We start from the raw sequence: 27,763 nt of genomic DNA, 5'->3' as shown, positions 1-27,763 counted from the left end.
TCTAAGAAACCATGAAGAGGAGCTTGTGCGGGTGCAACCCAGTTGTTCAGCTGCCATCAATGAAACCTTTCTAAGGACCTTTGTCTTTGAACATGTGGCTCATCCCACTGGGGTAACTGTTACCCCCTGTTGCCTCTTTCTGGGGGAGGCAAAACCCCTGTGCAGGGGTCAGCAGCATCCCCCCCCCCCCGATCTTTCTTCTCCGTCACCTCTTCTGCCTCAGCCTAACTGGCTTGATTCCCTAGGCCAGTGAGTTTCCGCCCCCTCTGCTCAATGCAAGCAGCAGACACTGAGCTACTGCGCCTGCTCAGTGCCCTAACTGCTCCTTACGTAGCACGTGGCTCCAGGCAGCAGCTCTGTACAAACCAGCGATCCCGCCCCTGTGCCCTGGAGCTGGTCGGCCCCGTGCACAAGCCGCGACCCCGCCCCTCTCCGGCTGGGCAAGATTGTCAGTGGCTCCCAGGCGGCGGAGCACGTGGCAGGCACCGGCTGCGTGCGCCGACCTTCCAGCAGCGCTCGCGCTCGGCAGCCACTAGTCACGTGCTCGGGGAGAGCGGTCAGCTGATCTCTGCCAAGCCCGGCCCGCCCGCCGAGATGGCCGCCTGCCTGCAGTGGCGCCGCTTCGTGTTCTTCGAGCGGGAGCCGGTGACGGAGCCGGGCGGGCCGGAGGGGGCCGGGAAGCCCTTCGCCCTACCGCCGGGCATCGCCGTGTGCGACGCGGGCCGGGGCAGCCTGGTGCTCGGGGATATCCTTGCGGCGCCGCGTGGGCGGGGGCTGAAGCCCTGAGCCCGGCCTGTCCCGGGGCGGGGGGATTCTCCCGAGCCTGGCTCAAGCTAAGGCCACGCGTGTCGCTTCGCCTCGCCGCCACGGGCCCCAAATCCCTCCCCTGCCCTCAGTCTCAGCCCGCGGGCTCGGGGCTGGCTGAGCGACCTCCCTCCTGTTAGAGGCGGGTGCTGCAGATGGGGCTGAGGCACAGTGCTGGCTGGAGGGGGAGACCCTGGTGTTCCCATCACCTGTGCTTTGCCTGACCTGAGCAGGAAAGAAAAGGGAAGTGAGAGAGATGCACGGAGCCCACACATGTCAGAACATGCTTTTCTAAAAAGCGTAGTTAACTGGGAAAAAAATCGTCAGGAGTTTGGAATGGGTGCCATATGAAGAGAAATTAGACTGGAACTTTTCAGGTTAGAAAAGAAGAGACTTAAGGGAGCGGGATATGACAGAGATCTATAAAATCATCACTGGTGTGGAGAAAGTGAATAAGGAAAAGTTATTTACTTGTTCCCATAACAAAAACTAGGAGTTACCAAATGAAATAAATAGGTAGAAGGTTTAAAACAAAAAGTATTTCCTGCAGCACACAGCGTGTTGAACTCCTTGCCAGAGGATGTTGTGAAGGCCGGGATTTTAACAGGTTTCAAAAAAGAACTACAGGTTGAACCTCTAGTCTAAAACTCTCTGGCCTAGAAACTTCTGTCACCCAGAATTATTTTAATTAGCCAGATTTCCATTTTTCATGGGGGTGGCCAAGTTTCCCGTGGTCCCATAAAGTTTGTTTACAGCCACCAGTCCTATCTCTCAGTCTTCTGTGCCATTATTTAGCTCTAATTTACTCCTAAATGTCCTCTATTAGCCAGGATGGAAGATTGGTTTCCGTAGTCTGTATTTGTCAGAGGCTGACAGTGGGTGACGAAGAAGGATCACTTGATGATTACCTGTTCTGTACATTCCCTTGGGGGCACTTGGCATTGGCTACTATTGGAAGACTGGATACTGGGCTAGATGGACCTTTGGTGTGACCCAGTATGGAATTGGTAAACATTCCCTGAAACCACAAGATATGGTTTGTTGACCTAGTATGTGGTCTCTTGGCTTTAGGAAGTCCAGTCCTTTTTCTTTTTTGCATGATGCTTATGAAGATGCTTGTAAATGTGTGCTGTGTAGCTGAGAATTGCTGTAGGTATAAGGACTAGAAAGAGTTAGGGATGTAAAATCCCATTTAATCAGATAACTGATTAAACACTTAAACAGGATCCCACAGGTGAGGGACTGCTCTGGCCACCCTGGAGTATCCCCTATCACCACATTGGCAGGCCCAGCCTGGCTGGAACAGCCTTCTTCCCATGTCAGGCTGGGGGCTTCTCCAGCCTGGCCAGGTGGCCAGTTAACCAGTGACATCCATGGAAAGATTACAGTGGACAAAAATGTCATCTGTGTACTTGAAACAAGGTGTACAGCTTGAGCTTGAACTACACTATGAATTCAGTACAGGTGGGCTCTGAAAGATGCCTGTGGGGTTCTTATCGGAGTCAAAAGTGTTTATTCCTTTGCAGCAGGCCCTAAACTAATAGATATCTGTTAGGTGTGCACAGAGCTGTTGCTTTGTTTTTCAGTTGTCCTTTGACGAATGAAAAATGCCCTCTTCTTCCAAGTCTCAGTCATTTGTACTCTAAAACGTTCACTATTTTGTTGGTCTGTGATCACCTCAGTGTCTGGAACGATAGCTAACATCAGAATATTTGGCCAGCAGTCCAAAATATGAGTAGCTTAAAAAGAGTTTGGTTGTGATGTGTGTGGCTTCATTTTTTTCCCTGAGTACCTTGACTATCATCTACATTTGGAAGGTCACGTTTGGTTCTTGTCGCGTTCCCTTCAGCTTATCAGTTTCCAGGCTTACAAGCTGAGAGTTACTCACCTGTACCAGCTGAAGCAGCACAGCATCTTGGCTTCTGTTGGTGAGGATGAAGAAGGCACTAACCCGCTGGTAAGTCAAATGGCGAAGAGGACTTGAGCCCATCTTGTCTAAGAAGAGCAGTGTATTGGGATTAGTTTGGGAATGTCTTTGTTCTAAAAACAGTATGCTAAATTCTAGCCTTGTGGTCTTAAAAGGGACTAGGTTTTGGCCCCAATATACCTGAAGACCAAGTTCTGCTCATGTTCTTTCTCTTTTGTTTCCAGGTTAAAGTCTGGAACTTAGAGAAACGAGATGGTGGGAATCCTCTTTGCACAAGGATTTTCCCTGCAATACCGGGTAACAAACCAACAGTTGTGTCTTGCCTAGCTGTCCATGAGAATCTTAACTTCATGGCTATTGGTAAGTGAAAAACAAACACCTCCTGAAGGTGCCAGAGAAACAAAAGATACTATAATGGAGTGAAAATGGGTTGGTCCTACTGACGGCAGGATAGATTAGTTTGACATTTTCACAACCATGATTTTCTTCCTAAAGAGAGTGTACCTGATGCTACTTGAGAAGACCAATAATTTCTGACTAAAGTTTGGCAAATTTTGAGTTTTACTATAATTTATGTGCAAAGAGATGTTTACAAGTTAGGTACATATCCCTTTAGCTATATTACAACTTTTTCTTCAAATTAGTGGGGGGTTATATATTCCTCTTTTTTTTTTTTTTTAAAGGATATTTGAGTAAGTTATGCCCCCAAACTTGAGCTTTTATTCTAGTGGAGAATGCGTTTTGCAATATGGTATTACCAGGCTGTAAAAAAAATAGGAAAGATAAAGATGGTCCCATTGGAGGGGGAGTGGCACAGTATGTTAAGGAAACTTTAGTCCAATAAGGTTCCAATTGGAAATGAAAAAAACCTATACCATGGATAGAAATTTCATGCGGGGCCGTATATATACCTTTCACACCTCTAGGCAGAGCATCTTCAGGGCCTCGCTGCCTAAAGCTGAACTTCATGTTTTCCATTTAAAAAAATAATTTAAATACACCTACAAAAATACATATATTCAAAATAAATCTATGAAGTCATTTAAAAATGTGGTTAAGCACACAGTTAAATAATAGAATATAATTTATTTAAATATTTTTGATGTATGTTTAATTTCATATATATTGATTTCAATCACAACGAAGGATATAGTGCTCAATTTATTTTGATTAATAAATATTTGTGCTGTAAAAAGTAAAAGAAATAGTATTTTTCATTTACCTCATACAAGCACTGTAGTGCAATCTGTTTATCATGAAAGTTGAAGATGGTAAAAATAAATTGAAAAATAAAAATTTGTGTTTACAGTGTCACCTGAAAGTGAGAACAAGCGTTCTCATGGTACTGTTTTAGCCAACATTGCAAGATATCACATCTAGGTTTGCAAAAATACACGTCTCTTCATGGTTCATCCACCATTCCAGAGGACATGCATTCGTGCTGATGATGGGTTCTGCTAGATAATGAATCAGAATAGTGCAGACGGACGCATGTTAACTTTGATCCTCTGATTCAGATCCCACCAGCGGAACGTTGGCTTTCTTTTTGGTGGTTTGGGTTCTGGAGTTTCCACATAGGAATTTTGCTCTTTTAAAATTTCTGAAAGCATGCTTCACAGTTTGTTCCTTTCTGGTTCTGGAAAGCACTTCAGATTCTTTAAAGCTTGGGTCGAATGCTGTAGCTATCTTCAGAATTCTCATATTGGTACCCTCTTTGCATTTTGTAAAATCTGCAGTGAAAGTGTTCTTAAAACAGATATGAGCCAACCATTATGTCAGACTGCTATAACATGAAAGTTATGGCAGAATGTGGGTAAAATGGATTAGGAGACATACTATGAAGAGAGTTGGCAGTTTTTTAAAGGGACATTATTAAGGGCTCAAAACCAAACTATTCCACGAGGTAAGAAAGATAGGAAGTATGGCAGGATACCATGTTAGATCAACTGGGAGGTCTTACATCAGGGTGGGCAAAAGCCTCTCAGCGAGCTGGATCTGACCCACCTTGGGCTTTGATCCTGTCCCCCCATCTAGCGTGTGCCCCAAGGGAAAGAGCTCATCCCCACCCCTCCTTTATCCAGGAGCCTCTGGAGAGGAGGCAGGGCTGGGGCTGAGGCTCCTCAACAGGGCCAGTCCAGGAGGCGCCACTACCTTGGCCAGACAGCCGGGGCTGGTGGAGAAAGCTGGAGGCACTGCTGCCAAGGCACCTCCGGGGCCGGCCCCGGGACGCATGGGTGTGGTATAATGTCGCTTCTGCGGTAGTACACTGTGGTAGCACGCTTCTGGGGCTGGCGCCAGACCTCCTGGGCACAGTAGTGGTGCCTCCAGGGCTGGGCGCAGTAGCGGCACCTCTGGGGCCGGCCCGAGCTGTGGTAACGCACCTCCGGGTCGGTCTTGGGCTGCAGTGGTGTGGTAATGGCATCTCTGAGACCAGCCCCAGGCTGCATGTCTCTGGCTTCTGAAGCGGCCTGGGGACACATGGCTCTAGGGCAGCCTGTGGCCGGGGCACCTCTGGGATGGCCTGTGGTGCCTCCGGCCTCTGGGGCTGGCCCCAGGCCATATGACCCCAGCAGTGGTGTCTACAGCCTCCGGGTTGCCTCGGGGCCAGCCCCTGGACTGTGTGGCTGATGCAGCAGTGTCTCCAGCCTCCAGGACTGCGTGGCCATGGCAGTGGGGCCTCTCTCCAGGGCGGCTGGGACTGTGTGGCTGCAGCTGTTGCTGCAAGGGGGCACGAAGCAAAGTAAGGTTCTCTCTCATTCCCAGACCTCCCTCACCCCAATCCCGTCACTCTTTCCCCTCCCCCCGCCCCTGGCCAAGACCCGGCACCCTCCCTTGTTCTTGCACCCTCTCTCCTGACCACATACTGCTCCCTCCCTTGTTCCTGCTTCCTCCACTTCGTCAGATACCCTACTCCCAGCCTGCTTCTGCACCGCAGCTTTTTCCCAGATCCTGCACCTCATCCTTATCCTACTTCCTGGCAGCTCTGTCTCGTGCACTTTACCCCTCATTTTTGTCCCTACCCCAGAGCCTGAGAAGGTTCATAAAATCCACTAACTCTAGAACCCCAGAAAAGTAAATCTAGTCTATGGGAAGCCCTGAACCTCAGTTTCTCCCCTTCTTTTCCCCTCACCCCGTGAGGCTGGGGCCCAAGAGGAGTGAGGTGTCTCAGTTGGGGCCACATTAGTGAGCGTTGGAGGGTTTTGGAGGAGTTTTTTTTGCTTCCCACTTTGTGGCCCCCAACTGATTGTTTTGTGGGTCAATGACCCCGATCCTAAAAGGATTCCCCACCCCTGCCATAAATAAAGAAAACATTGAAACCTTTCGTGTTGGACATAATATTTTACTTAGTTTATCAAACTTCATTTTAAATAAACATGAAAAAGATTAAGCATGTTTAATAATTTAAATCAAACTGTTCTTACTAGCAGCAGCTGGTTCAGAAAATAAGGTCACCATACCCAGCAGAGTAGTTCTCAACCCTGCCCCTTCTGAGTCGGCCCACGACCACTTTTGAAATTTGTAAAGTGGCTTCCCTTCCAAAATTATTGCCCTCCCCAGTCGTATATGATCTAAAAATCAAAAAGGAGTTGTATTAAAAATTGGAAACAAGGTCAAATTACAAAAGATTAATATAAGCAAACAACAGAGATATGCAGGAGCAAGATTAGAAAGGCAAAGGCAGAAAACAAGCTAAATTTAGCTAGGGGCATAAAGGGTAACAAGATGATGTTCTACAAGTATATTAGGAGCAAGAGGAAGTCCAAGGACAGGGTAAGCCCATTGTTTCTCCCTCTTTATTGAACAATAACGGGAAACTTGGAATTGACAGAGGTGCTTAATGATTTCTTTGTTTCGGTTTTCATTAAGATGATGGATTGTGATGGGATGCCTAACATAGAGAATACTAGTGGAAATGGGTAGATTTAGAAGTTAAGATAAAAGAACAAGTTAAAAATAACTTAGAAAAGTTAGATGTCTGCATGTCACCAGGGCCTGATGAAATGCATCTTAGAATACTTGGGGAGCTGATAGAGGAGGTAACTGAGCCTTTAGCTATCGTCTTTGAAAAAACATGAAAGTCAGGAGAGATTCCAGAAGACTGGAAAAAGGCAAGTATAGTACACATCCATGAAAAGGAAAATAACAACAACCTAGGAAACTACAGACCAGTCAGTTTAACTTCTGTGCCAGGGAAAATAATGGAGGAATCCATTAATTAATTACGATGTTTGCAAACCTCTGTAAGATACTGTGATGGGTAACAGCCAGCATGTATTTGTAAAGCACAAATCCTGTCAAACAAATCTGATAGGGTATCAAGCCTTGTGGATAAGGGAGAAGTGGTGGACATGGTATTCCTAGATTTTAGTAAGGCATTGACATGGTCTTGCATGACCTTATCCATTAACTAGGGAAATCCAGCCTAGATAGGGCTGCTATAAGGTGAGTGCATAACTGGCTGGACTACCATTCACAGAGAGTAGTTATTAAAGGTTCACAATCATGCTGAAAGGGCATAACAAGTTGGGTTCTGCCAGGGTCTGTTTTGGGACCAGTTCTGTTCAATATCTTCATCAACGATTTAGATACTGGCATAGAGAGTACTGTTATTAAATTTGCAGATACAGTGAAGCTGGGAGGGGTTGCATCTGCTTTGGAGGATAGGGTCATAATTCAAAATGATCTGGACAAACTGGAGAAATGGTCTGAGATAAATAGGATGAAGTTTAATAAGGACAAATGCAAAGTGCTCACTTAGGAAGGAACAATCAGTCACACACATACAGAATGGGAAGCGACTGTCTAGGATGGAGTACGGCAAAAAGGAATCTAGGGGTTATAGTGGACCACAAGCTAAATATGAGTCAACAGTGTTGTGGTTTAAAGTAAAAGGTTCAGAAATGCGGCTAGTCCCAGGGAGGCGCAGAAACAGGCAAACTATTACTAAATATCTTTTATTAAAGGGCTTCTACGTATAAATTATTATTTTATCAATTTCTTACATATGTAGGCACCAAATAAGTATTAGAATGTCCAATAAGCAAAATGCAATACAGTGAAGAAAATTCCTTGAGGTTTTTCTAAATCCCAATAGTTGTTAACAAGGGACCAGAGATTAACAACAGTTACATTTACATCAGTCTTACTTATAAGACTAATCATTTATCTAAAACGCTTAACACTACTACTTAACAATACCTCTAAACAATTTCAGATAACAATACTTATATTTAACAGACACACAAACTACAACAACAACAGCATATTTGGTATTCGTTATGTTTGGGATACGTTACGCTCTACAGGAACTTGTTTGGTTCGGTGAGCGGGAGGTGGCCCTCGGGTGATCAGTCCTGGGACCTGGCTCATATTCCGCCATCCAATGTTTATTCGGGATTCCTCAATTTGATACAGGAGGGGAAGCTGTTTTATAGAGAAAGCTTTTGCACGCTTTTTGTGATAGGCTAGCAGACCCTGTCTGTTAAGTGACAGGAGTAAGGGGGTGAGATGGTTTCCTGTTTTTTCCTTTTCTGCCTTATCGGGCATGGCACAGTCAGCACAACCAGCACGAACTTTACATGAACCTTTTAGGTCTGGTTTTGGTTCCTGTTCGTCGCTGATCTTTAAGTTACATAGTGTAAGGGTTTTCATCAAGGAGAAGTTGACCTTTTGCTTGGATGGCAATACGCGCGAGAGGCCTGGCCAGCAAAGAGCCTGCTTCCACAAGTGTGACGCTGTTGCAACAAAAGCAAACATGATTCTGAGATGCATTAACAGGAGTGTTGTGAGCTCATTCTTCTGCTCTACTCTGCGCTGATTAGTCCTCAGTTGGAGTCTTGTGTCCGGTTCTTGGCCCCACATTTCAAGGAAGATTTGGAAAAATTGGAGAAGGTCCAGAGAAAAGCAACAAAAATGATTAAAGGTCTAGAGAACATGACTTATGAAGGAAGACTGAAAGAATTGGGTCTGTGTAGTTTGGAAAGGTGAAGACTGAGAGGGGTCATGATAGCGGGTTTCAAGCATCTAAAAGGGTACCACAAGGAGGAGGGAGAAAAATTGTTCTCCTTGGCCTCTGATGATTGGACAAGAAGCAATGGGCTTAAATTGCAGCAAGGGACATTTAAGGTTGGACATTAGGAAAAACTTCCTGACTGTCAGGGTGGTTAAACACTGGAATAAACTGCCTACGGGGTTGTAGAATCGGCATCACAGGAGATATGTAAGAGCAGTTTAGACAGACATCTATCTGGGATGATCTAGACAGAACTTGGTCCTGCTGTGAGGACAGGGAACTGGACTCTGACTTCTCGAGGGCCCTTCCAGTTCTATGATTCTATTCTTCACCAGGGAGCTCACTCAAAATTTAATTAATGTGTTTTTTTTTAAGGAGCATAATCAGCCTGGAAGCATGTCCACTGGAATGTTGGCACGAAGGGGCACATACATATTTAGTATATCTGGTGGGTATTTACCTTCCAATATCATCTATAAAGGTGCATGGGAGTACCTGTTCTCTTTTGCAGATGACATTGTAAATAAACTGGCAGCCTAATCTCCCATAAATGTAAACAAACTCGTTTGTCTTAGCGAGTGTCTAAGAAGTAGGACTAAGAGGACTCAAAAGGTCTAAAGTTTTACATTGTTTTGGCTTTGACTGCAGTTATTTAACAATCTACATTTGCAAGTTGCACTTTCTTTATCATTTTTCAATGCCGATATTTGTAATAAAATATTGTAATATGAGCACTGTACCATTTGTATTGTGTTGTAATTGAAATCAATATATTTGAAAATGTGGACAAACACCCAGAAACATTTAATACATTTCAATTGATACTGTTTAACTATTGATTAAGAATGTCATTAATAATAATAATTTAATCACAATTATTTTTTAGTTAATGGTGTGAGTTAACTATTAACGATTAATTGACAACCCTATTTTAAAACAATCACATAGGTTGCAGGCAGGTGCTACTTTACTGCACATGCACCTGTTTCTTCCTTGAGTTCTACTCTGCAAAGGTGATTATGATCTCCTTGCATTCCATATATTTTAAAAATTCTTCATCAGTAATTAGAAAGGTCCAGGCTTCTGACCCTTGGGAGCACCAGGCTCAGGGTATAAAACCTGAAGGAAGTGCTGGGGTTTGGGGCTTCAGCCCCATGATTCTGTTCCTAGTAGGAATGTTAAAATTAGATTACTCAACTAATCGAAGAGTCGATGGATTTCCTTCGACTCTTCGGTTAGTTGATAAGGGTGCTTCAGCTTGGAAATGTAGCAAGAGCCCACTCGGCTGATGCTACATTTCAAAGGTGGAAGTGCCATGCAGCATTCCGCCTTTGAAATGTACAATAGCCCTAGCATGAATCTCCCCCCTCTTCCCCTATAGCTCCTCCCCTTTCCCCCTCCTTGCTGCCTCTTTCTGATAGTAGCAGCAAGGGGAAAAGCGATTAGTTGACTAGTGTGTTGACTATCTGATAATCATCTAATCAGTTAGTCCCTTACATCCTCAGTTCCTAGAGTCAGCGCTGGGGTGTGTGCACTGGAGTTTGAGGTTTTAGCTGGGGGCTGAGCGCTGCTTTTAACCGAGTGCTCCCTCCATAGCTAGAGACTCACTGTGCCCTGCCTCCACTGAAATTGGGAGTGGAGCTGTGCAAGCTCCAGCCCCCTGGGCAGAAGACGGGAATGGAGCCTCAAATCCTTATGATGACTGGGCAAATGTGACAGAGATAAAACTTTGAGAGATCATACATCATGCTTCTTGGAGCAGCTAGCTCTGGAACACACAAGGAGTGTGGCAGTTCTTGATTAGTCTTAATTGGGAGCACAAGATCTGATCCAGGAACTAATTCTAGTTAACCCATTTAGTAATCATGATCATAATGTAATGAAATTTGGCATAATGCTGGAATTGCCACTTGGTAATATTTAACTTTAAAACAGGGAATGACATAAAAATAAGGACACTTGTTAGACAGACATTAGAAGAGACTGTCACAAAGGTGAAATGCTTGTAAAACTGTGGGGATTATTTAAAAGCACCAGAAATAGAAAATCAAACTAAGTGTATTCCCAAATCAGACCATATAATAAGACCAAAAGTTTAGCCATAACGGTGTTCAGCAGAATAATTGAGGCTATTAGAGGCAAAAATGCATCCTTAAAATTTTGGACGTTAAATCCTAGTGAGGAGAATAGAAAGGAGCATAAGCTCTGGTAGGGTATGTGCAAAAGTATAATAATGCAGACCAAGAAAGAATTCGAAAATCAACTTGCTATACCCACAAATACCAACAATAAGAAAGTACATAAAAAGCAGGAAGCTTGCCAAATGGGCAACAGGGCCAATAGAGAACAGAGGTGTTAAAGGAATATTCAAAGACAATAAGGCTACTGCAGAAAAGCTAAATGAGTTGTGTGCAGCAGTCTTAACTGCAGAGGATGTGGGTTAGATACCTAGATCAGAGCTTTTACCTCTGGGTAACAAATCTGACACTATTCCACCTTGATATGTCAGTTGAGAATGTTTTAAAACCAACTAGAAAATTAAATAACACACCAGGACCACATGGTATTCATCCAGAACTTCTGGATGAAATCAAATTTTGCAGACTTCATAACTGTAGTTCATTCTGTAATGTAAATTACTGTTGAAAGCATCTTCAGTATCAGAAGACTGGAGAGCAGCTAATCATAGACTTGTGGAAATGTAACACTAGTTTTTAACAAGGGCTCCAGAGGCATTCCTGGGTAGGGATGTTAAATATCGGTTAATTGAATAGTCAAGTAACCTCATGAATTCTTATTGGTTAGTCGACTGCTCTATAGTATCCGGGGGATGGGCCAGCAGTATCAGAGGTAGCAGTGTAGCATGCCAGGCGGGAGCTGGTCTGCGACGGGAGACGGTTTTAAAAACTAGCTCCTCTCTCAGACCAGCTGCTTGTTACCCCATGCTGCTGCCTCGGATACAGAGGAAGTAGTGCGGGGTGGCAGCAGCCCCTGTCTGGGTCTGGGGGCGCGGTCTGTGCTTCCAGACGCAGCAGGAGCCAGAACTGAGGTGGCTGCCTGCCTGCCTCGCTCATAATACACTTCAAATGAGGGGCCTCAGCAGAGGTAGGTCCCAAACCCATTGCAAGCTAGGACTGAGTCAGGTTGCTGGCCAGCCTGCTAAAAAATTTACTTGGGTGTGGGGAGAAATGCATGTAGTCTATGCCATTAATCTATAAGTTTTTGCTTATCAGTTAATTGACTATTATTACATCCCTAATCCTGGCAACTATGGTCCATAGAGCCTTAATTTGGAACTAGGAAATTGGGTTGAAACTATAGTAAAGAACAGAATGATCAGAAATGCTGATTTATTGGGGGGTGAGTCGGCATGGCTTTTATAAAGGGAAGTCACACTCCTCACCAATTTATTAGGATTCTTCACAGGTGTCAAGAAGCATGTGAACAACGGTGATCCAGCAGGGATGTTAAATTTAGTTGAATCAACTAGTCAATGGATTTTCCACTGATTAGTTGATTAATGGATAAGGAGGGGAGCTGCAGCGGGGTTAGCTCCCGGCTCAGGAGCTAACCCCGCTGTGGCTCTGCCTTTTAAATGTAGTAAGAGCCTGCTGGCTCTTAATACATTTAAAAGGCTAAAGTGCAGCGGGGACACCTAGTGTGAGCTGGAAATAAGCTGTATTAAGAGCTGTCCTGGCTCGCACCAGGACCCCTCTGCTGTGTTTCTGATTTCTAAATGTATAACGAGCCGGCAGGCTCTTAATATATTTAAAAAGCAAAGGCGCAGCTTCTGGGACTGGGCACTAGCCAGGATTCAGCTGATTCCCAGTTTGTGCCCGATCCCCACTACCCTCCGCCTTCCCTTCCCCCTGCGGAAATGGTGCAGGGGAAATGGTCTTTTAAGCCAGCTCCCCCCCCCCCAGCACTGGCTCCTGCTCTCTCCCCCTCCTCTGCTCCCCTCCCCATCGCTGCCTCTGATAGAGGGGAGCAAGGGGGGGAAGTGACTAGTTGAGGGGCTAATCGACTGTCCGATAAGTTTTTGCTTTTCGCATAGTCGACTAGTCGCTTACATCCTTATGATTCAGTGTGTAATTGGACTTGCAGGAAGCCTTTGACAAGGTGCATCACCAGAGGCTATTATGCAAACTAAATAGTCATCAGATAAGAGAGAAGGTGTTCTTGTGGATCTACACCTTGTTCAGACTTGATCTAAAAAATGAGACTTTTGACCAGCTGATTTCCTTCTGTGTTCATGTTAACTTTTGTAGTGCCTACTGTATGTATGTGGAACACTGCATGACTTACAACAGCTGTTACACAAAACTGGTACCGGTGACTGAGGTATCCTATGTAGCAAAGCAAAACAAAAGGAAGCCACTGGAGAAAATAACCCTTAAAGAAAGTGAGATGGCCATGAAGTAACCCTAGCAGGCCCTACTCAGAAAGGGATTTATGTACATAGAGCTGTGAAGTGAGAAGTCTGTGGGACCGCCCTAGTATGCATAGTTGTATGGGCGCTAACAAGGAGGGCTGCAGCTGCCTTGGGCTTAATACTAGAAATGTTTGGCAAGTGTTATAGACATAAATCTCTGGGGACAGGACAAGAAGCAGTGGGCAAAAATTGCAGCAAGGGAAGTTTAGGTTGGAAATTAGAGAAACTTCTTATCAGGGTGTTAAACCAGTGGAAAAAATTGCCTGGGGATGTTGTAGAATCTCCATCATTGGAGATTTTTAACAGCAGGTTAAAGATACAGCTATAAGAGATGGTCTCGATAATATGTAGTCCTGCCATGGGTGCAGGGGGCTGGATTAGATAAACAGTTTAATTCTTCAACAGGTTTTGCAGATGGAAGCGTTGTGCTTACAGAAGGAGATGTCACAGGAGACCGGCATAGTAAGACCCAGATCTTACATGAAGGCAGTTACCCGGTCACTGGGCTTGCCTTCCGCCAGTCTGGCAAAATCACCCACCTTTTTGTTGTCACCACGGAGAACATCCAGGTAAGATATTGACTTGGCAACGCTGTAGTGGAGATCAAACTCAGGCCCACTGCTTGTAACACATCTCTGCTGTTCAGTGTAACATCTGAAAAAATCATATTTCCTTCACAGTCCTATAGGCTGTCAGGGAAGGATTATCTTCGTCTGGAGCTGGACACGCGTGGTTGCGGTTTACGCTGCTCCACGCTCAGCGACCCCTCCCAGGACCTCCAGTTCATTGTGGCAGGAAATGAATGTGTGTATCTGTACCAGCCAGAGGAACGTGGCCCCTGCTTTGCCTTTGAGGGACAGAAATTGATCGTTCACTGGTATCGGGGATACCTCATCATTGTTTCCAAGGACCGGAAAACCTCTCCAAAGTAAGACTCCGGGAAGCAGATGAGTCCATTTTACATGTACTCACTGTGCTGTCTTTGCAGCTCTCCTGGTGCTCCGTTGTGCAACGTTGCTGTGATCCAGAGCCCCATTGCTCCCAAGTGACACAGGGCTCAGTGGTCTGTAACAGCAACTCCTAACAGGCCTGCTGCTTTCGTAGTAGTTGTAATGGGATCCTCTTGGTGCGCAGCTTGGGACCATGGAACTGCTGTGTCCCCTTAACTCTCTCCAGCCTGTCTCCCAATAATGTCTTGGTAGTGACTAGCAGCAATCCCTTCAGTCGCTGCTGTCACTCAGCACAGCTGCATGTGGAGGCCAACACCTGGCCAGATTGTGTGAATGCTCCCAGAGCCACTCATGAATCTGAGTAAGGCAGCAGAGTCAAATTCTCCCAGGACTTCATCTCAGGAATGTACTATCTAATTTATTGACTGGTTCACTGCTTCATTAATGGAAAGTGGGCATGCATGCACCAGCTGTTGTAAAACCTGAGCAGATTTGCTTCACACAAACTCCCTGGTAAAGGTAAATAGTAAAAGAAGTTTGAGGGCAAAGATAGAATTCATGTGACACTTGAAATCTGGACCAATTACCTCTATTGGAGTCTTCGGGGTGGTGGTGTTGCCTGTTGGCTCTTAATACATTTAAAAAACAGAGGCATGGCATCCAGGCCCCACTACACCTCTGCCTCCCCTGCGGAGACAGTATTGGGGGGAACTGACTTTTAAGCTGGCTCCTCCAGCACCAGCTCCCACTCCCCTACTAGAGGCAGCAAGGGGAGGATGTCACGAATCAAGTAACTTCTAGACTATCTGATAAGCCTATTGGATAGTTGACTAGTCACTTACATCCCTATTACAGGGTGCTCCCCCAAGTATAGAATATCCCTAGAGGAATCCATAAAAAGTATCAGCGGAAGTTTTTGAATGGTGGTTATAATTGTAATTAGCCAGTGTGTTTATATTTTATTTTCTCTTGATAACTACCCTGATGTTTTGACTAACACTTTGGCTACGTCTAGACTACAAGCCTCTTTCAAAAGAGACTACAAGCAGATTTTTCGAAAAAGCAAGTATAGATGCTCTCTTTTGAAAAAACACAGTTTGCATTCAATAGCGCCTTTCTTTGAAAGAGTACTTTCGAAAAAAGGCGTTATTCCTCGTAGAATGAGGTTTACCACGATCGAAAAAACTGCCACGATCTTTCGATTTACTTTTGAAACAACGTGGCTGCAGTCTAGATGTAGGTGACGTATTTTTGAAAAAACACTACTTTTTTTTGAAAAAACCCTGTAGTCTAGACACATCATTATGTATATTCACTAGAAATATGTTCTGATAATTTGTGTCAAGTTGTTAATTGACATCAGAGGTGAAGAAGTGCTTTTGTTTCAGACCAAATAGATTTATTCATTTGTTAACATGTAAATTGAGTATTGCTTGTTCACAATCCACAGTCTGAGCTAAATACAGAGGAAGGACTGTAAGATTTAAATGGAAGAGAAGAAGAGCAGGGGGGAGATACTTTATCCAAAGATACACTTCAAAGTTTTAATAAATTAAAATTAAAGACAAGGAGACCACTCTATATTGCGTCACCTAGGAAGTAATCAGGCAGCGCGATTATGTTTATAAAAATGCGGTCTTAAGGATGGGAAATCCTGTTTGATTAACCCATTAAAAATATTGTGTATTAAACACAAACAAAGTGTATTAAGCAGATGCTATTGAGAATCCAGCACAATTGAGGTAATGGATTTCAGGAAGGCAGATTTTGATAAGCTCAGAGAACTTGTAGGTAAGGTCCCATGGGAAGCAAGACTGAAGGGAAAAACAACTGAGGAGAGTTGGAAGTATTTCAAAGGGACGTTGTTAAGGGCCCAAAAGCAAACAATTCCGCTGTGTAGGAAAGATAGAAAATATGGCAAAAGACCAGCTTGGCTTAACAAGGAGATCTTGCATGATCTCAAAATAAAAAAGGAGTCATATAAAAAATGGAAACTAGGACAGCTAACAAAGGATGAATATAGGCAAGCAACACGGGAATGCAGGGGCAAGATTAGAAAGGCAAAGGCACAAAATGAGATCAAACTAGCTACAGGCATAAAGGGAAACAAGAAGACCTTTTATAAATACATTAAAAGCAAGAAGAAGACCAAGGACAGGGTAGGCCCACTGCTTAGCGAGGAGGGAGAAGCAGTAACAGGGAACTTGGAAATGGCGGAGATGCTCAATGACTTCTTTGTTTCGGTCTTCACCGAGAAGTCTGGAGGTGTGCCTAACGTAGTGAATACAAGCAGAGAGAGGGTAAGTTTAGAAGATAGGATACACAAAGAACAAGTTAAAAATCACTTAGGAAAGTTAGATGTCAGCAAGTCACCAGGTCCTGATGAAATGCATCCCAGGATACTCAAGGAGCTGATAGAGGAGGTATCTGAGCCTTTAGCTATGATCTTTGAAAAATCATGGCAGACAGGGGAGATTCCAGAAGACTGGAAAAGGGCAAATATTGTGCCCATCTATAAAAAGGGGAATAAGAACAACCCAGGAAATTATAGACCGGTCAGTTTAACGTCTGTCCCAGGGAAGATAATGGAGCAGGTAATTAAGGAAATCGTATGCAAACACTTGGAAAGTAATAAAGTGATAGGGAATAGCCAGCATGGGTTTGTGAAGAACAAGTCATGCCAAACTAATCTGATAGCTTTCTTTGATAAGATAACGAGCCTTGTGGATAAGGGAGAAGCAGTGGATGTCATATACCTAGACTTTAGTAAGGCATTTGATACGGTCTCGCATGATATTCTTATTGATAAACTAGGCAAATATAACTTAGATAGGGCCACGATAAGGTGGGTGCATAATTGGCTGGATAACCGTAGTCAGAGAGTTGTTGTTAACGGTTCTAAATCCTGCTGGAAAGGGATAACAAGTGGAGTTCCTCAAGGGTCTGTTTTGGGACCCGTACTATTCAATATCTTCATCAATGATGTAGATATTGGGATAGAGAGTACTCTTATTAAGTTTGCAGATGATACCAAACTGGGTGGGGTTGCGACTTCTTTGGAGGATAGGGACATAATTCAAAATGACCTTAGCAAGTTAGAGAAATGGTCAGAGGTAAACAGGATGAGGTTTAATAAAGAGAAATGCAAAGTGCTCCACTTAGGAAGGAACAATCAGTTCCATACATACAAGATGGGAAGCGACTGTCTAGGAAGGAGCATGGCGGAAAGGGATCTAGGGGTCATAGTGGACCACAAGTTGAATATGAGTCAACAGTGTGATGCTGTTGCAAAAAAAGCAAATATGATTCTAGGTTGTATCAACAGGTATGTTGTAAGCAAAACTCGTGAAGTCATTCTGCCGCTCTATTCTGCACTAGTTAGGCCTCAGCTGGAGTACTGTGTCCAGTTCTGGGCGCCACATTTCAAGAAAGATGTGGAGAAATTGGAAAGGGTACAGAGAAGAGCGACAAGAATGATTAAAGGTCTAGAGAACATGACCTATGAAGCCAGGCTTCATGAACTGGGCTTGTTTAGTTTGGAAAAAAGAAGATTAAGGGGGGACATGATAGCGGTTTTCAAATATCTAAAAGGGTGTCACAAGGAGGAAGGAGAAAATTTGTTCCTCTTGGTTTCTGAGGACAGGACAAGGAGTAATGGGCTTAAAGTGCAGCAGGGGAGGTTTAGATTGGACATTAGGAAAAAATTCCTAACTGTCAGGGTGGTCAAATATTGGAATAAATTGCCAAGGGAGGTGGTGGAATCTCCCTCTCTGGAGATATTTAAGAACAGGTTAGATAGACATCTGTCAGGGATGGTGTAGACGGAGCTTGATCCTGCCTTGAGGGCGGGGGGCTGGACTCGATGACCTCTCGAGGTCCCTTCCAGTCCTATTATTCTATGATTCTATGTGACTCAAATACAGGAGCAAGTTTGTTAAACTCCTTCTCTTCCAGATCAGAGTTTGCTGGGAGCAAACCATGGAACTCCAACAAGCAAATCTTGAATGTCTACGACCTACGTAATGAGGTCATCGCATACAGCTCGGTCTTTGATGACGTGGTGGATGTGTTAGCAGAGTGGGGGTCTCTCTACGTGCTGACTAGAGATGGGAAGATCCATGTGCTTCAGGAGAAGGATACTCAAACCAAACTTGAGGCAAGTCACCTTCTTAGTGTTTTATGGCTTCAGAATTTTAAAAACTGCACAGATTACAGATTGAGAAGCCAGCTCTTTGGACGAGAGCTATGTTGGCGGCAGCAGCCGTGGTGGTGGTGCCATGTTGCTCCCCAGACATTAGAGAGACAAGGTGAGTGAGAGACTAGGTGAGTTATATAGCAGATGAGATAATGGCTTCTCTGCACAGTCGAGCTGCTGCAGGTCTCTTAATATTGTAAACAAGCCTGTACAGGCTTGGGACAGTATTTAGTGGAAGGAACAACTAGCTTTGTGGACACTTAGGGCATTTACCCGGTGAAGAGTAGAGTGTGTGAAATATGCCACTGTCTAGAACAGAAGGGTTAGTTAAACACCTAGTTTCCTGTTACAGATTCTGATCCATGAGCGTATAAATTCAAAATTACATTTAAAAAAAAAAAAACCATTTCTAGCCCTCATGGCTGGGAAGGAAACTTCTCAAGTAGGTACCAGAAGCAGTGCATCAGTTTTACTCTTCCTCATCTCTACCCATCAATATGGTTCCTAACATTCTGTTCGCTGTTTTGGTGACCACTGCACACTGGGTGGATGCTTTTCAGAGAACTATTCACAATGATCTGCACAGATCAGTGGTCACCAACCAGTAGTTTGGGATCTACTTATCCTGACTGGTTTGGCCAAGAGGCTGTCAAGTGCCAGTACTTCAACTGCGCCTCCCCGCATTGCTGTGCATCTCCTGCCCTTTGCCTTAGAGCTTCCCCCGCAGGAGCCTCCTGCTTGCTGGGCAGGGAAGGGAGAGGAGGGGGCACTGATGTCAGGGTGCCCTCTATCATTGAATCCGTCTCCACAGAACGGAGGGGGGCACAGCAGGCCTTGGGATGGAGGGAGTTTGTTGGGCTTTTGGGAATGGTACAGGGCCAGAGCAGGGCTGAGCGTGTCTTAGCCCCACTGCACCACCCCCCAGGAGCCACCTGATATAAACAGTGCCCAGCTGGAGCCAGCTCTGAACCTCTACCCAAGTTATGAACCCCTCCTGCAGTCCAATCGCCTGTTCCAGGCTCCACTTAGAGCCCCTCTCACATTCCAAATCCCTAAGCCCAAGACCAGAGCCTGTGCCCCAACCCTCTGCCTCGTGAAAGGGAGGAAGGGGGAGAGGACAGAGTGAGCAGCGGTGGGGCCTCAGGGAAGGGGCACAAAGGAGGGGGTGGCAAGGGTAGTTGATTTGAGGTAGATTCTGGATTGCACATAAATTCAAAAAGTGATCTTGTGCTTAAAAAGGTTGGAGACCCCGGCATAAATTATGAAAGTTGAAAAGAAATTGTGTTCTGTTGCCTTGAGGATGGGTGATAATTGGAGCTGGTGTGTCTGCAGGATACAAAACCACATGTTGTGTCCCTCTTTCCCTAAAAGAATATCTTGGTGAAAATGACACTGTTCACTTAGGAAAATATCCACCTTATGACTGTTTTGATGGGTAGTGCAATACTTGCCATATACAAATCTGGGCATATTGCAGGCAGCAAAAGGCTTGGGAGAGAAGGTCTCTTTCTGCCATCCCTTCTTCCTAGTGATTCAGGACAATTTTTTTTCTGTACAGAAGCTGGATAGGTCTGTGGAGGCAGCTTCTGCAGCTGAATTTCCTTCTCTGCAGAACTGGTAACCTCTATTCCTAAGTGTTGGTCACACCCATCCCTACTTTGTGAAGACCTTTCCCTCCCAATCTCCTACTGCAGCATGTATTTTAATGTGTCTGTCACCTCTTATCTCTGTGCCCATGCTACATCAGAAGGGTCTGGGTCACAAACAACAGCTTGTCTCTCTAGCACATGGTTTGGTACACACTGTGCTAGGCAGCAGAGGCAGTAATTTCCCTCTTCTCCTCTTTCCCAGTTCAAGGAGCGTCTTCTTCTCTTTCATATAACAGGCTTTGAGGCTGGAGAAGTCCATTGTAATGGAGAACAAGACACTGAGGAACGTTAAGGTAAAAGAACAGACTTTGCATTCTTCAGGGCTTAGCGTGTTCATGGTAATTAAATCTCGTAATAAAATGCATATATTTCAGCACTGCAAATCCATTCAAATAATTTAATAGTCCAGGCTTAAAATCTGCTCCTCTTCTCTCTACAGTTTTAAGAGGCTGGAGAAAAGCAAAAACAAAACAATTACTTTCTCATTTTTAGAAAAAAATTACAAGTAAGATGTTCCCAAGCTTGGAGTCTCTTTACTGTTTGTCTTAGTTAAAATCTAATGCTTAAATCAAAAGGAGTGGGTGGGAGAGAAAAGGGATTTAAACCATGTTCCCTCTAATTCTTCTACTTACTGAATAGATAAGCCTAAGTTGGTTAAGTTAAAAGTTTGAGCATTTTTAAAGACATCGATAACTTTACCGATCTTAATTAACATTTGTACAGCATTTTGAAAATGAATAGTTCTGTATAAGGACTTACTGTTGTTCTTAATGTTTTTTGTGACTAGCAGAACATCTAAGAGCTTAATACAATACACATGGGCTCAAACCCTGCAAAGACTTGCTACAAAAGTCCGTGGGACTGTATACAGTAGTGTGTGCTATGACTGATAGCGTTCATGAGCTCTAGGGCTCAACACTGCGAGAGTGACTGCCTCCTGGAAAGTGCTGCATATCTCCCAACAGGCCTTTTCTATACTCATTGCAAACCTGCTCATGTGTTAGCAAAATGCCAAACATTTAAACTCAGTTTAGGAACATGTGGTTGCCTCTGAAGGAGCAGATTTAGATGTTCTTGGGAGGTAGAATGAACTCTGAGTTGACAGAGAGCATCGGAAAGAAAACCTGCATAATTATCGATTTGAGGGATTTGCTTTCATTTTTCAAATACATGAAACATGTTGTTCGTAGGATGAAAATGGCCTGAAAAACAGAATTATCCGAGTGGGCACCAGGAAGAGTCAGGTGAGTTTCTGCTTATTGCATTAGCTTCAGTTCTGGTATGGCCACGTTGCCAAGTATTCAATGGGGAAAATTATGACTAGAGACCCCATAGCTGCATTTCCTAAAAGTAGAAAATCTGGGTGGCTAATTTCAAATTTAATATGTACCTCAATTACTTATAGATAACTCAAATGAAGTCCAGCATCTGTCAGGATTCTTGTTCAGTAGGGAAGTGTTGTCTAGTGATTAGAGTGACGGATTGCCACTCAATATTTCCTTGTTCTGTTCCCATCTCTAGCACTGACTCACTATGTGCTTCTGGCAAGTCTCTTAGGGTTACATCTTCAAAAGTGGCCTCTAACCTTCGGTATCCAAACTTGTATACCTAACTACTGATTTTCAGAGGTGCTGAGTTGTCTTAACTGTAGTCACTAGGAGGTGCGGATGCAAATTAGGCTTCAGCTGCTTAAAGTTTAGGCACCCAAAGTGGTGATCCCTCTTGAAAATTTTGCTCTTTATTTATCTGTGCTGCCATTTTCTCACTGTAAAATGGGAACAATATGTAAATAGTTCACAGAAAGTCTGGGGTATTGAGGCTTCATTCTTTCACATTAGTAAAGCACTTTAAGGTCTTGGATTAAGCACAAAGTATTATTAGATGGAGATAAATGCACTTCTGTTTGCCAGAGAGTGACCTCTGAATTAGAAATAACTGTTCTGCCACCAGAGTTGCACTGTAACAGGCCTGCTTGTTGGCCTTGAAGGCCCTTAATTCGATGGGCTTGGGAGACTGAGTCCCTCCATGTCAGGGCTGAGGTGCGTTGTTAGAGCTTTGTGGGGAAAACTTGCCTTGGTGCCGGCTGGACTTGTGCATTCTGTAGCTGTCAGTTGGCACATTCCATCCGCACCAAGCCTGTGGAATAGATCGAGAGACAGGGAGGTTGCACTCCCTTGTCAATAGAATCCATTTGGGTTTCCATTTTGCTTATATCCTGCAACCAAGCAAAACTTAGGCTGCCTTGACCTTTACAAAGGGCTGGGAGGATATAGGAAATGGGTCTTTCTTGCTATCTAGCTGCAGCTGGGAGGAGCAAGTTTGCAAAGAGAGATAAATGTGCCTTGGCCCTTTGTTTTGAGATAATCTCGCCTATTCTGCAAGTCAGGCACAGGCATGACTCTGTATGTGGGAGGCTAGAAGATGAGACAAATGGACATTGAAGGGTGGGAGGTTATTTTTCTGCATCTTCAGTTGTTGTTAAGAATGATCATTATCCACACATTGCATTTACAGATTATGCCTTTCACCCAGAATCTCACGGCACATGTGGAAACCTATGGCTTGCCTAGGGCCACTTAGAGCATCACAGCACAGAAAGATTAGAAACAAGGCTTTCTGGTTCGTCTTCAGCTGTGACTACTAGACTTCATTGCCTTTCACAAGGCTAGAATCTAAGGAGGGATCCTTTGTTAGGCTTGAGTATGGTGGTGGTGGATTATTTTATGTATTCTCTCCCTTCCAGAGTATAAATTAAATGTCTCCCATCTACAGATGCATGGACCTTTTGCAGCCTCCAAACCCAGCACCTTGCTCTGTGTTGTTCAGCTGTTCTCCTTCTGCATGACTTTCTGGCATAGCTCTGCTCATATAGAATACCATTTCCACAGACACATCTAAATCCTGGCTCCTTGCAGAATCAACAACATTGAAGTTTAGAAATCATAAAAAGCACAGAGCAGATATAGACTCATAGACTCATAGACTTAAAGGTCAGAAGGGACCATTATGATCATCTAGTCTGACCCCCTGCACAGTGCAGGCCACAAAATCTCACCCACCCCTCCTAGAATAATCCTCTCACCTATATCTCAGATATTGAAGCCTTCAAATACTTTGAAGACCCCAAGATGCAGAGAATCCTCTAGCTGTGATCTGTACCCCATGCTACAGAGGAAGGCAAAAAACCTCCAGGGCCTCTGCCAATCTACCCTGGAGGAAAATTCTTTCTCGACCCCAAATATGGCGATCAGCTAAACCCTGAGCATGTGGGCAAGACTCACCAGCCAGACACCAAGAAAGTTCTCTATAGTAACTCCTATCTTCCCTCCATTGACCTATTTCCCACTGATAATGAATGGTCAATTAGTTACCAAGATCATGTTATCTCATCAAACCATCCCCTTCATAAACCCATCTAGTTTAATCTTGAAACCAGATAGATCTTTTGCCCCCACTACTTCTCTTGGAAGGCCGTTCCAGAACCTCACTCCTCTAATGGTTAGAAACCTTCGTCTAATCTCAAATCTAAACTTCCTACTAGCCAGCTTATATCCATTTGTTCTTGTGTCCACATTGGTATTAAACTTCAATAATTCCTCTCCCTCCCTGGTATTTATCCCTCTAATATATTTAAAAAGTGCAATCATGTCCCCCCTCAGCCTTCTTTTGGTTAAAGTAAACAAGCCAAGCTCCTTGAGTCTCCTTTCATAAGACAGGTTTTCCATTCCTCGGATCATCCTAGTGGCCCTTCTTTGTACCTGTTCCAGTTTGAATTCATCCTTCTTAAACATGGGAGACCAGAACTGCACACAGTATTCCAACTGGGGTCTCACCAATGCCTTGTATAATGGCACTAACACATCCTTATCCCTACTGGAAATACCTCGCCTAATACATCCCAAGATCGTATTAGCCTTTTTCACGGCCATGTCACAATGGCAGCTCATAGTCATTCTATAATCAACCAGGACTCCAAGGTCCTTCTCCTCCTCCGTTACTTCCAACTGATGTGTCCCCAGCTTATAACTAAAATTCTTGTTATTAATCCCTAAATGCATAACCTTACACTTCTCACTATTAAATTTCATCCTATTGCTATCACTCCAATTTACAAGATCATCCAGATCTTCCTGTATGATATCCCAATCCTTTTCTGAATTGGCAATAGCTCCCAACTTTGTGTCATCCACAAATTTTATTAGGACACTTCCACTTTTGGTGCCAAGATCAGCAATAAAAAGATTAAATAAAATTGGCCCCAAAACTGATCCCTGAGGAACTCCGCTAGTAACCGTCCTCCAACCTGACAGTTCACCTTTCAGTATGACCCACTGTAGTCTCCCCTTTAACCAGTTGCTTATCCACCTCTCAACATTCATATTAATCCCTATCTTTTCCAATTTAACCAATAATTCCCCATGTGGTACTGTATCTAAAACGAATTTAAAAATGAATCATTAGAACACTGCAAATTCATGGATATCTTCTTTACATCCATGTGGGTATCCGCAGATGTGGATATCCACAGCTCATTTTTGAGGATACATGTGAAGATGTATATACAAATTTTGTATCTGGAATCCTGCAAATTTGCAGAAATCTGCTTTATATCCATGGGTATCGACATCTGCAGCTGTGGATGTGAATATCCACAACTAATTTTTGTGGCTACAGATGTGGATACAAAATTTTGTATCCATGTAGGCTCATTGAATCGCTATATAATCAATTGTTTTGTTCTCAGTTCACATCACTTGCTTCATTTTCTTCTTAAAAAGATATCAGCTGTTAACTTGTACATACAATAATTCTATTTCACTTAAATCTTGAAATCCTGGGCCAACATTTCTAGAGTGAGCATGTTTTGCACATCCTACTCTCTTTTCTTTAAACCCAGATTCCAGTCCCTATTATATGTTTGTTCATATAATAAATCATCACAAAATTCAGTGCGATTTTACCCATTTTTGCTTAAGAGAAATCGGAGGTTGAGAAAAATACAATGCTGCAGAACCAAATTGAGAACCAGAACCAATGTTGCAGAACCAACACAATTTTTAAAAAACTTGCCTGTGCAAATGGTCTGTCCTTTCCAACAAAAAGAAATATGCTCACATTAACACAATTTAAACCATTACATTAAACACTTAAAGTTTGTTGAGTAAGAGAGCTGAATTGATATAGAAAATTAATATTCATTAATTTTCAAATTAGTATCCTTTCCCAATGAAGTTAAGTGTGTTTACTTAGTTCCTTATGTCACAGATGATTACATGTCATGTACTATTCTCCATTTTGTCCTGCACAAATTGTAATACAGGCAGTCCCCGGGTTACGTACAAGATAGGGACTATAGGTTTGTTCTTAAGTTGAATTTGTATGTAAGTCAGAACTGGCTCCAGACTCAGCCGCTGCCACTGAAACCGACCAGGGGCTGACCACAGGAAGCCGGAGGCAGAGTTGCTTTGCCCCCAGCTTCCTGGAATCAGCCTGATCAGCCTCAAAAGCCGCTGAATCTGAAGCCTGGGACAGAACAGCTGGGGCGCTGCCCGGCAGGTTCCCACAGGACCAACCCGGCAGCACCCCAGCTGCTCTACCCGAGGCGTCCCGCAACAAAAGCCTGGTCTGCTGGGGGGGGGGGGCGCACTAGCTGCGCCCCCTCCCCCCCCAGCAGACCAGGGAGACCCAAGCAAAGCCGCCCAGGCGGCGGGACCCCTGCCGCCTGGGCGGATCCGCTCCCGTCCCCCCGGTCTGCTGGGGGTGTCCAGCAAAGCCGCTGGACCCCCCCAGCAGACCAGGGACACCCGAGCACAGCCGCCGCCCGGGCGGCCCTGCTCTAAAGCCGCCCAAGCGGCGGCCCCACTCGGGTGTCCCCGGTCCGCTGGGACACTTTAACTCATTGCTCATTGAGGTGGTAATCACTGGGCTATTTAGTCTGTCTTGGTTATAACAACAATGGGTGCCTCTCATTGCAGAACCTATTCTCTAGCACTGCCCACAATGCTCAGTCTGATTCATGTCAAAAATTACAAAATCACCCCACTGTTTTCCTAGCTCCATTCACCCAATGATGGTATTTCACAGATAGCAGGCCACAGCCCTCCAGTTAGGTGGGTAAGAACTGTTGCCACTTGAAACTTAATGTTGCTGAGGCACAAAGAGCTGAAATGACTGGCCACAGAATGTAGGAAGTCAGTGGCAGGGCTGAAAATGGAACCCAGGAAATCTGATTTCCAATCCCCTGTTTGAACCAATACTTGTAACTGAAGAAGTTTTAAAAAAAACAATGAATAGTCTAGCAGCATCTGAAAGACTAACAAAATATATAGATGGTATAATGAGCTTTTGTGGGTACAACCACTTCTTCGGATGACTGGAGTATTGAAAGTCCAGATCCAAGAATAAATAAGGAAAGGCGGGGGGAAGAGAGGCAGGGAGAAAAGAAAAGAACAAAAAAGAGGAAAAAAATAGTGAATTGGATTGTTCAAGTTACAAGAGGCTGATGATAACAATTTGCACAACTGAAGAAGTTTTGTCTGTCCATGTCTTTACAGCTCCCCCCCTACCACTTACCCAATCCATTGTTTAACCATGAGGCAAGTTATTCTAACTCTTTGTTTCTCTATCTGTAAAGAAGAGATGCTGGCACTTTCTTCAGTTGGGTGTTGTGATCGTTGTGACAAGGGGGTAGGCTGTGTGTGTTTAGCACCTTGCTAAGACACCTATTTGTATTAATGCTTGTGCTTTGAAGGGTGATGTGACTGTGTCTAAGAACAGAAAAGCTTCCTTTAGCTGATGTACTGAATACATGCCATCTCACATGTGTTCAGACTTTGCCTTCTGTTTTTAACTGTAGCTGGCCCGGATTCAGACAGACAGTGTAGTGGAAATGCTCCGCAAGCGATACCTCAACCTTCATTTTGAGATCGGTAGGTGTTCAAACACTTCTCAAAGGTAGGGAGCAGCTGGAGTTGGATGCTTTGGTGTATAACCAGTTATGCAAGATGGCCATGGCCCAAGAAAGAGAGATTGTGGAGTTTGCTCAAATGGAGAATCTGAATCAGTTCTGCCCAGTTAGGATCAGCTGGCTGGGCAATAGATGCTCTTGTCTGCAGAGCAAGGAGAGGATGGATGCTATTTACTGCTGAGCGTTGAATTCCTGGGTGCTGTCAAATCTATAGAGTAATCATGCATTGGTCTAGCTCTAAGCAGTTGTATCCTATGTTCATGTTCAAGGCTTCTTCCTACTTTGAGCAGGCATAAAATGGTATTTGTGAAAGCCCAAGGTAAAAAAAATTATATAAGCCAAATAGTGAGTAATTTGGTGATCAGTGCTGCACTGATGGCAGCTGTGAGCCCCTTGCTAGTAGCAAGAGTGAGGTCAGATACGGTGTTCAAAGCAAAGTGTCTTGTGATGGGGATCCTGCTTAATACTGTTGACCTCAGACATACCAGCGCATGGCCTCCCCTTTTCATACTCCGTGCTCTTAGGAATAAGGCAGCACACTCCCAGGAGAGTACAGGACTAAAAAAAATCCTATTGCTTCACATTGTTACATGGAGCCGGTGTTCACACCTGCGCTAGAACTCAACAGCCACGTACCCCTTTCCTGCATATTGCACAGCGACCTACAGAATCTGGACATCCCTTATCTCTCTCATATGCTGCTCTTAAAAAGCTCTCTCTTTGAACAGTTGCCATGTCAACAACTGGAGACAAGATCTTGGACACTGCTCTTTCCAAGGTACCTGACCTCTTCCTTTTTCCTCCTTTGGATTGAGTCAGACTGTAT

At 44.2% G+C, this 27,763-nt stretch overlaps 1 protein-coding gene across 3 annotated transcripts in view; it reads left to right on the top strand.

Annotated features, from left to right (window-relative positions):
* The first annotated feature begins 534 nt into the window (after window positions 1-534).
* The window catches only part of HMBS (hydroxymethylbilane synthase), a 39,814-nt gene continuing 12,585 nt past the window's right edge, over window positions 535-27,763 (top strand). The window contains exons 1-10 of one of the 3 annotated variants that reach the window (XM_075909394.1): window positions 535-747; window positions 2,615-2,761; window positions 2,956-3,091; window positions 13,582-13,745; window positions 13,857-14,104; window positions 18,081-18,282; window positions 20,207-20,263; window positions 21,161-21,214; window positions 26,827-26,899; window positions 27,666-27,715. In XM_075909394.1, the coding sequence (XP_075765509.1) occupies window positions 595-747; window positions 2,615-2,761; window positions 2,956-3,091; window positions 13,582-13,745; window positions 13,857-14,104; window positions 18,081-18,282; window positions 20,207-20,263; window positions 21,161-21,214; window positions 26,827-26,899; window positions 27,666-27,715 (1,284 nt within the window). In that variant the 5' untranslated portion in view covers window positions 535-594. Of the gene's footprint in view, window positions 1,812-2,614; window positions 2,762-2,955; window positions 3,092-13,581; window positions 13,746-13,856; window positions 14,105-18,080; window positions 18,283-20,172; window positions 20,264-21,160; window positions 21,215-26,826; window positions 26,900-27,665; window positions 27,716-27,763 lie in introns of those variants that run through there. The other 2 variants (XM_075909395.1, XM_075909396.1) reach the window with 2 other exon arrangements.

This window comes from Pelodiscus sinensis, chromosome 26 (genome assembly GCF_049634645.1).
Source record: "Pelodiscus sinensis isolate JC-2024 chromosome 26, ASM4963464v1, whole genome shotgun sequence".
NCBI lineage: Eukaryota > Metazoa > Chordata > Testudines > Trionychidae > Pelodiscus > Pelodiscus sinensis.
This window is presented reverse-complemented; position numbering and strand designations above follow the sequence as displayed.